This window comes from Ictalurus punctatus, chromosome 27 (assembly GCF_001660625.3).
Source record: "Ictalurus punctatus breed USDA103 chromosome 27, Coco_2.0, whole genome shotgun sequence".
In the NCBI taxonomy this organism is placed as follows: domain Eukaryota; kingdom Metazoa; phylum Chordata; class Actinopteri; order Siluriformes; family Ictaluridae; genus Ictalurus; species Ictalurus punctatus.
In genome coordinates, this window is record NC_030442.2 from 18,622,501 (window position 1) to 18,632,500 (window position 10,000).

At 44.7% G+C, this 10,000-nt stretch overlaps 1 protein-coding gene across 1 annotated transcript in view; it reads right to left on the bottom strand.

The window, feature by feature from the left end:
• The window catches only part of cdh11 (cadherin 11, type 2, OB-cadherin (osteoblast)), a 93,998-nt gene that overhangs the window by 26,041 nt on the left and 57,957 nt on the right, over positions 1-10,000 (bottom strand). Inside the window, exons 2-5 of the mRNA XM_017459151.3 lie at positions 7,345-7,761; positions 5,907-6,201; positions 4,529-4,648; positions 4,008-4,175 (exon numbers count right to left, since the gene is read on the bottom strand). Coding sequence (XP_017314640.1) covers positions 4,008-4,175; positions 4,529-4,648; positions 5,907-6,201; positions 7,345-7,581 — 820 coding nt within the window. The 5' untranslated portion in view covers positions 7,582-7,761. The remainder of the gene's footprint in view (positions 1-4,007; positions 4,176-4,528; positions 4,649-5,906; positions 6,202-7,344; positions 7,762-10,000) is intronic.

Here is a 10,000-nt window from a genome sequence, read left to right on the forward strand (position 1 = left end):
TTATTACGCCAGTTCTTTGCGTTACCGTGGCGACCCTGTGCTCTGAGACCGAGAACACAAAACTATTGCCCTGTGTGTGAGACTGTGGCTCAGTCGGATGAGCCGGATGAGTTTGCTCCCTGCGTTAGGAGGTCACCGGTTTAAACCCCAGCTGGGCTTTGAGGATGTAAGTGCTGCAGGTCTGATTGGAAACAGTGTGTAGGATACAGGAGCGGTGGATTCAGGGGGTGAGGGTAACGACCCCGTGACCTGCTGACACGAAGGTTCGGATGGTTTAGGACTTTTATGACACTCGAATGTAAAGTGTTGCTTTTGCTCTCATCTCTTAATAATTGCAGAGGTTTCTAAAGACTCCCGGTGTTTATACGCGTTCCTCCTGATGTTGATTCTCTTACCTCACTGCCGTCTAACCCCGTTCCCTTCTGATAAAACTGAATAAAAACCCGAGGGTGGGATTCGACCACAGAGAGAAATAAAGAGTGAAAGATGAGAACTGAAGATGCTATGGCTAATTATATAAAATCAGCTGCTTATATACCAACACTTCTTCTGTTCTGAGTTCTTTATTAGCTCAAATGTGTGGAATAAAGCTTCTGGATATGAGAACTGTGTATGAAATATCTATTAGTGCTAACTAACAAAGTTCTATAAATACATGCCTCCTTAAGCCTGCATTTGTAATAATATTTAGATAAGCTGAACGTGTGAAACAGAAAGCACACAGGTCACTGTGCGTGTGAGGATAGGGGTGGGTGTGTGTGTGTGTGTGTGTGTGTGTGTGTGTGTGTGTGTGTGTGTTGGTTCATGGTGCTCTCATAACTGTTACCGAGAGAATCTGCATCTCCTCTTCCATTACACGTTATAAAGTCGTGTTATAAAGTCATAAAGCTCCGGTAGTTGCTGGTTCGAATCCCAGCCAGGACTCCAGGATGCGAGTGCAGATGATTGGCAGGATGTGGAAGGTTCAGGAAGGCCGGTGGGCGTGACCGGGGGGTAATTCAGGGCAGGATTGCTTGGATACAAGGAATCTAACGTTGGCTAAAATCATGACAACACCGTTGCTAACAACGTGAAACATGGACGCAGGCTAGATGACGACTAAGGCTAAGGATTTGTCTAGCTAGCACGTAGCTGTTAAGTCTTTTACGCTAGGTGAAGTGTACTCGGTGCACACGATCATCTGGAGGAAATGATCTATTGTTTAATGTTGGAACCAAGAATACAAAGTTTTGTTCGTGAGACCTCTTTTAAGCAACTTTAGTAAAAAATTAAAAGTCATCTTTTTGTTTCCCCGAACAGAAGAAAAGTGTTAACTCTGTTCATGAGTCACTGCTGAGAAGAAAAGAGAACTGACACATAAACACTACCTGTGGAGGCATTGCTCAGCTGCCGGGCACCTGCGAGCCTCAAGACACCGAGTGTGTGTGTGTATGAGTGATCAAGAGAGAGTGTGTGTGTGTGTGTGTGTGTGTGTGTGTGTGTGTGTGTGTGTGTGTAAAACACACACCTGCCTGAGGCTAGGCCAGAGCAGAGGGACCATATGGCTCTCCTCGCTGTCTCTCCAAAGCCAAAGGCTTCGACTGCTTTTATAAAAATAACTCCTACACAGGCAAGAAAGCTTGAGGGGAGGAAAAAAGGCTCGAGTGAAGAAAAGAGTAAAAGAAAAAGAAAATAAATGAAATAATAAAATAAAGCTCAAACCACACCGCCTTTTCAGCCTGCAGCTTCTGAACGGTTTCTCCAAAGCTACGATGATAAGCTAATTAAAGGATTTCCATTCCAGCTCACACCTGAGTCCAGTGTCAGGAATTTATTTTCCTTTTTATCTGTAATAAAAATAAATAAATAATTTAGATAATATAATTTCATTTCTGTCATATGAAGCCGAGTTACTGCTACTACTCAGAAGCTGATTATTCTCCTATAAAGTCGTTCCTGTCCCTTTATGGAAGTTAATAAGGGAAAGAAATATCTGCAGATTGTCAGTGTGGGGGGAGGGGGAGGGGGAGGGGGATTTAAGGGGGGTGAGGTTTGTCACAGAGGAACCGCAAAGCGTGAACGCCTCTGGAGACTTTACCTGTGACACTGGAGACGCCTTCTAGAAACGGTACATATCTATGTATGGACATAAATGTTCCTCCTTACAGAAAGAAGTTATCACTATTTTAACCAGTTTTAAGCGGTAATGCCGCCGTACAAATCCCTATGGATGAGCTGTTGCTATAGAAACGCTAATTAACATAATAAGTATAAAGCCGTGTGAGATCTACTCGATCTCTTGGTGAGGTCATATCCTCACGTGCGTTCTCCTACCGGTGCTATGTGAAGGACACTCAACTCATCCTCTCATCCTCCCCTCCTCTCCTCCAGACGCTCACGTCTCTGCTCAGATCTCAAAATGACCTTCAGACATCTCATCATCGACGGCGGCTGGAACTGAACTGCTGTTCATCCCCATGTCAGGATGCTGTGATCTCCATGGAAACCTCTCTGATCTCACCTTCGGTCACTTCACGTGCCCTTGGGGTAACAATCAACTGCCCTTTTCCTCTCGCATCGCTAATCTGACACGCTCATGATGATTTCTCCTTCACAACATCTGAAGGATTCGTCCGTTTCTATCCACACAGTCACTCAGGTGCTGGTTAGGTCTTCGAGACTGGACTACTGCACCTCGCTCCTGGCAGTTCTGCCTCCGAGCACCAGTCAACCTCTGCAGCTGATCCAGAATGTAGCTGTTCGACTTATCATCGACCTTCCGAAGTTCTCCTACACCACCGCGCTGCTACGCTACACTCGCTCCACTTACCTCAAAGCCCTTATCACATCCTGCACTGCTCCACGCTCCCTTCGATCCTCCAGCACTGGTCCAACCGTCCCACTGGTCCCAAGACTGGTCCCACCATCCCAGGGTACAAGGAAGACCTGCATCAAGGCTCTCATCTGTTCTGGAACCTACTGTAGGTGGTGGAATGAACTTCCCCTAGGTGTCCGAACAACTAAAGACCCAATTCTTCATGAAGTACTTAAAGTCCCAGTGAAGCACCATGAAACACGCAGCGTTATTCGATGTGTTGACGTAATTTCCACTGAAACAGGAAGTCAAGGCGGGACATATCGAGTAGCTCCTCCTCCTTTTTAAATAGCCAGTAGCTTTTAGCTTACCTCACAGCCAGGGCTAAGGCGTACTTGACAGTTTGTACCGTGGATTTTTATAACGTTGTGGGCGGGACACCAGATTCAACAGAGCGTTTGATTGGACAGAAAACCTGATGAGAAGCTGAAGTGCAGGATGATGTCATCAAAACTGTTGATCCGTATCGGCGGTAGAGAGAGAGTGTAGATTTTAAAGACTTGTATATCCTCTAAATGCGAACTTTGTCATCGTTTTGGAGCGCACGATCTTACCTTAAGGTGAACGGGTTCATACTAAAAGCCACAAAAGTTCAAAACAGTCGCTCGATGTGTGAAGTTCATCCGTTTGTGGTTTTGTAAAGGAAGCTAACGTGCGGCGGGTTATCACAGCGCAACCTCAGATACCGCTTCGACACAAACACTTTCAGACCACTGCAAAATAGCTCTGTGTTAAGAAGGAAATACGATTTCAAACTGGAACATTTCTACAGAAATATACTTCACGTGCGTCTGAAATGTTCCTGTAAACTGTGGGATCCGCGCAGCGCTCATGCTAACAGCCGTGTTATTTCAGGTGTTTTAGAGTCTGATCTTATTGCAGCAGGAAATGACTGTGGGAATGTCTTCAACACACACACACACACACACACACACAGGGTTTTGTGCTGATTTTTGGAACTCTGTGACTCTGTGACCGAAACCTCAGGCAGATTTATAGAAGAGATTTCAGCAACAAAAAGAAAGATAACATCTCTGTGCTTAGTGTGCAGTTTGACACAGCTCTCTCTCTCTCTCTCTCTCTCTCTCTCTCTCTCTCTCTCACACACACACATTTTAAATCAGGGCCTGTGAGGTGTTTAGGAAACACTGACCTTGTGCGAATTTGGGCGGATTGTCGTTGACGTCCGTTAGCGTGATTTTCACCTGCGTCGTCCCCGAGAGTCCGCCCATGTGACCCCCCATGTCCTTCGCCTGAATCACCACATCATACTCCTGCTTAGCCTCTCGGTCCATGTTGGGCAGTGCAGTGCGGATAATCCCTGCAGAGAACACACACACACACACACACACACACACACACACACATAAATATGGCATTAAGGACGGATCTGAGCTCAAAATCCGCTCTTAAGAAAATGAATCAGGAATAAATCATCAATGCTTTGTGAGGAAACCTGAGTCGCTTCAGAACCGAGCCGAACCGTTGTGGGTTCAAATCCCAGGACCGTTTTTAACTGTACCGTTAAATCTGATCTGATTTCAATTTCCCGACCTTTTTCATTTCATAAAAACTTTTTACTTAATGTAGCAATAGTTTTATTTATTTATTTATTTATTGTAAAACGCACGACCCTGAACCCTCGGGAGGTGATCAGCAGAATTTGGTCTGTACCTGTGTGCGGTTCCACAGAGAAGTACGGCTGTCCCTGCAGGATGCTGTAGACGAGCCGAGCGCTGTTTCCGTACGTCGGATCGTCTGCGTCTGTAGCCGTGACCTGAATCACCGACGTACCTGCAGAGGATCAGAACCAAACGCCATCATCACATCATCACAGCAGTATTTACAACAAATAACACCGACACAAAACGCTGCAGAAATATCATTCAATAAATCCACATGGAGCTGGAAACACACGAGACTGCAGGTTCTGTCAGGTTTCTCTAACGCTAGAACATAATCCGCAAGAATTCACTAAAGATTCCCGACACAGAGAAGTTTTAAATATTATTATAAAAATCACTTAACAAATTTTTATATCATTTAATTCCAGTTCTCATTTTAAACTCCAATGAAGGAGCGTAAGGCTAAAAGAGGTAGCGAGGGAGTTCATGTCAGCTAGCTAGCATTCTTTACCCGCGGCTCCGGATGATCTAGCGACCCGTACAAAAACCTGCGTAATCGTTCACATGGTGAAGTTTCCCATGATGAGAAGTGCATTTATATAAGGTTAATGGAAGGAGTCTCCAGTGTCAGTCAGAAGTAAAGCTGTTTTCTGGACAGAGAACGCTCTACAAGATTAAATGTAATTATAAATGCATAAAAAGTGTCATTCTTTGTAATTGTTGGTAAACTGCTGCGGTGTAAGTTAAGGTTTTACTCCTAACTCTTATCTCGAGGTCACATGTAGTGATAATGCGACAGAAAAAAACAATCCGTCTCCACGGAGAGCTTTTAGAGGAGAATTTCCCACACGGATAAACATTAGATTTGTCTCACCGGTCTTAAACAACAAGCCGTTCGATAATAAGCAGCGGCCGAGGGAAGGTTTATCGGTTTTTGATAACCGGTGAAATAAAACAGTTCCTGAACTAAAAACTCGGACAAATGAGACAAATCCAAGCCGTCTGTAGTCGGCAGTCTCTGTTCCAGGATCACAGATTATTGATAATTATCAAAATAATCAACAAGGAGTGTAATTCCCTAACGAGCAGCGTGTCTGAATCTGACCCGAACCAAACTGCCCCCTGTGTGTGGTGTGGTGCGGTGGGGTAACAGCTCATTACCTCCGGACACAGCCACATTAGGGATGATGTATTGTGCAAGGAGAGAGTGTTAAAAATAAACAAACAGACACACACACACACACACACACATGCGTAGACAAGCTTGTGCAGCACAACAACACCAACAACAACAACAACTTCAGGCTCACTTTCTCCTGGTCAGATTTCAGCTGCGTTTGAATAATGCATGAGGAAACGGAGCTGTCATTTCTTTTTTCCTCGTCTCAACTCGGTGGTAAAAAATGAGGCGAGAAATTCGAACTCACCGACGTTGGACATCTCAGCCACGCGAGCGTAGTACGGTCCGTGCAGGAACTCGGGCGGGTTGTCGTTGATGTCCTGGACCTTGACGATGAATTCGGACGGAGGCTCCAGAGGTTTGTTGGTGTCTCGGGCCACGGCCTGTGCGGTGAGCGTGTACTCCGCTTGCTCTTCACGGTCCAGCGTCTTCGTTGCGTGGATGTTGCCCGTCTTATCATCGATGACGAAGATGGTCCCGGCGCCTTCACCTGAGAGGATGTATTTGATGTTACCGTCCCCTGAGTCCACATCGGAGTGAAGCTAGAGACAGAGAGGAGGAAACGAGTCACGACTTGACCTAAAGCCGCTGGAGTTTGTGAATAATAGTCCGTCTCTTATTGGATGGGATTATTTGGGGTTTTTGTTCACATAATATTGTTTAAATTTGTGACCGATGTTCAGTCCTTTTTCCAACGACAAATAAATCTCAAATAAATCCGTTTGGTTCCAGCATACAAATGCTTCTGGACTGGAACCAACAGACGATGAGGTCAGCTTCAAATAACCCCTTGTTTCTTTGCTTTAAGACATGCAGAGGTTCGGAAAAAAATATGACTGAAGCAATGTTCTGAGGAGGAACCTACAGAAACAACAGCTGTACCTGTTCATCACAAACACTGCTAATGTGAACAATCTAATGAAGCTACAACGTTAAAGCTAATTCACGTCTACTCGTTGTCAGTTTGCTGTGAAAAGCCCCATGTGGTTGGTATTGTTTATATAGACCTGATTAGGACACCACCATGTGATGATGTAATGGTTGGGATGTTAATCCTGTGGAGATGTGGACCAGTCTCCTGTTTCCAGCACTAGTACTGGGTTTAACATCCATCATCATGGGGTGGTGTCCCAATGAAGGAGGTGAAAATAACATCAAACCATGCAAGAATGTTAGACGTGTGGGGAAAATAAAGCTTCTCCGCTTTCTGGAACAATCCGGGATTCGGCACCAATAAAATTCGGCTAGTTTTACAGTTTAAAACGAAGAAAGTTACAGCTGTAAGATGTAAAAACAGATGTCTTGGACCAACGGGATTGCCAAGTAGTGAACATTACAGGAACACTGCAGGTTCTCTTCATCAGAACACTGCAGGTTCTCTTCATCAGTCAGGAGTTATGATGGATTCCTAAAAAACACCGCAAAAATACCAACCGAGGAAGATTCTACAAGTTGAAGGTCTAGCTTTGAAAACATTTTACCATCCAAGATCAGATAGAAAATAAATTCTGCCTATTCCCAAAAGGCTCTTTGTTCTGTCCCTAGTTCCGTGTTGGATCCTTAAACGTACATCATGAAAAGCTGTCTCTGGAAAGCTAGAAGTGTATTTACAGAACCCTCGTTAAAGAACTTAGTTTGAATGTAAAATAAAATAAACAGATCTCACGGTACGTGCGGTCTCTTACCCGGCCTACGAGGACAGGATCGGGTCCCGTGTACTCCTCAATGACGAAGAACTGATTCCAAACCCATCCTCGTTTGGAGCGATGGAGCACGTGTCCATCCTTTCGTCTCTCTCGGTGTCTGTAGGAAGCGAGATGGCGGCGATGTCCGTGTTCCTGAGGGACTCGAGACGCCGCCGTAATCCATAACATCGCTATTAAACACAAGAAGAACACCTGAACTCTGAAACCGTCCCACATCCTGTCTGCTCTCGCCGACGTCCTACTCAGAGTCTCTTTTTTTTTTTTTTCGTCCTAAATCTTGGACGTTTCGGTTCTTGGGAAGGAAATCGGGTTTATTTGAAGTGGACGAAGTGGTGGTTCACTTAATATGTCCACCCACGCTGAGGTTCATCCCAGGCGCCGAGTCTCAGTTTGTTCCTGTGGAGAAAAAAAAAAAAGATTGAGAACATTTTCAGTGACGGAGTGTAGAGTGTTTCGGGATCACAATCAAAGTTTAATTGACTTTGGCTGAAATTGGAATGTATTAATTCGTTCTGTAGCGGTGTAGCCGGGACTAATTAAGCGACAGAGGTTGTAAGCCCATTTGCTCTTATTTAATTAGACATTGCAGCGCCAGTGTTCTCCCGGCAAGCCATTTCCCAAGTCACACACATCCGTCCCGCGTGATCTAGTAGCTGGAGGTATGAGATTTTGTCACGCACTCTCTCTCATACACACACACACACATGCGCACGCACACACATGCGCACGCACACACACACACACACACACACACACAGAAATTGCTGTTTTTCCCCTCCATCTAAACAGAATGCTAATTTAAAAAAGCGAGAAGCGATCACAGTTATGGACCTGACATCTGCCATGTGTTTACTGGTGCAATGATCCTTCCTCAATGGCATCGTTTTCTTTTCCTCATATGAAGATAGCCATGTCATGCTACACTAATTAAGCAGCTGAAGTGTTGGCTTGATGCTCTTTCATCACCTCCTGCTTGGATGCTACAGCTATAGAGAGAGAGGAAGAGAGAGAGAGAGAGAAATGGACTTGGAGAGATTTTCCCATTCACTGAGTCGCTAATAACCTCCAGCTCCAGCATGGAGAGCCATCCCGGCCTCCCGGCTGCTTCGTTTTCTCTCTTTCTCAACCTAATGCATGCCCTAATCACGGCACGCCACGGCCGTAAATCAGAGAGAGGGGTTTTAGAGGAACGGAGGGACGTTAGTGAGCATGAAATGCAGGTGAAGGGAATAAAAAAAAAAAAAAGCCAAACCCAAACGAATCTCCAGAGCCGTAAATATGCTCCAAATAAGGTGCATCGAGCGAGGGAGCGGGAAAATAGGGCCCTAACTCTTCAGACGTCTCGTCTCTCGCCTCACCACCGACTCCACCGCCCTCCACCACCCTCTCCCCCCTCCCCCGCGTACCACTCTGTCAGCATCCATAATGACGGGCTGATAACAGCTGACGCGGTACGCCTGCGTGGCTCGGCTATAAAACTGGCAGCAGCTCGGGAAAGAAGAAGACATTTTATCCCTGGATTATCCTTTCTCATGAACTGGACACCACTGTGTGTTTGCGTGTGTGTGTGTGTGTGTGTGTGTGTGTGTGTGTGTGGGAGGTTTTATTTTTTCTTCGTGAGAGACTTCGTCTCTGGATGTATTCAGGAATGTGCTGCATGGACGGATGGGTGGATGGAACAGATGGATACGACCACCATGGGACGGAGTTGGAAAAGAAAATTCCAGCAACGTTCCAAACTCCATTCAGCTCACAAGTACCTCTTCACATAAAACAAAAGTACAGCCAAAAATAAAAAGCTACATCAAATGCAATCGATCAGCCAAGATATCTTCAGAGTCTGTTTGTTAGATTTGGACTAAAGGTACGAAGCTAATGGTGCTCAGAAGTAAAGGAAGCTCGTAGCCACCGGTTTCACGAGGTGCAAAGCATGAATACCAGTTTCCCAAAATACAGATTCATAAATAAAAATGTCACATCAAATGCGTAAAAGCTTTATTTATTTCTTATTATTCAAGCTTTATTTATCCAATTCCCAAATCTAACATACAACTCATACAACTTCAAAAGATTAGGCCACGCCTCCTAACTTCACAAACATGTCCGTAAAGCTGTTTTGTGAAAATACAGGACAGTGGGTTCTTCAGGGTTCTTCAGGTGTTCTTCAGGGTTCTTCAGGTGTTCTCTAATGGTTTTTGTCCAACTTTATGACAACACAACACAACACACCGTCAGTGGGTTCTACATGGAACCTTCAATGAGTTCTACATGTGAATAGAAGAGCAAAGAAGAGAAAAGAAAAGATAACAGAATAGAAAAGAAGAGAAAAGAAAAGATAACAGAATAGAAAAGAAGAGAAAACGGTTCTTCAGTTGTTCTTTCGAGGTTTTTCATCATCATCATCATCATCAAAAATGATCCTAACTTACACCCCTAACCCATAATTAACCAAAGTGTCACAATTCAGCTTTACAGGACCATTTGAAAAGTTAAGAAGTGTGGACTAAAGGTGCCTCCTACCGTTAGGCCACACCTCCTAACTTTAGAAATGGTCCTGTAAAGCTGAATTGTAACACTATCTATTGTTAAAAGGTCTGTAATACATGTGAAGCAATGACAATAGAGGACACTGGGT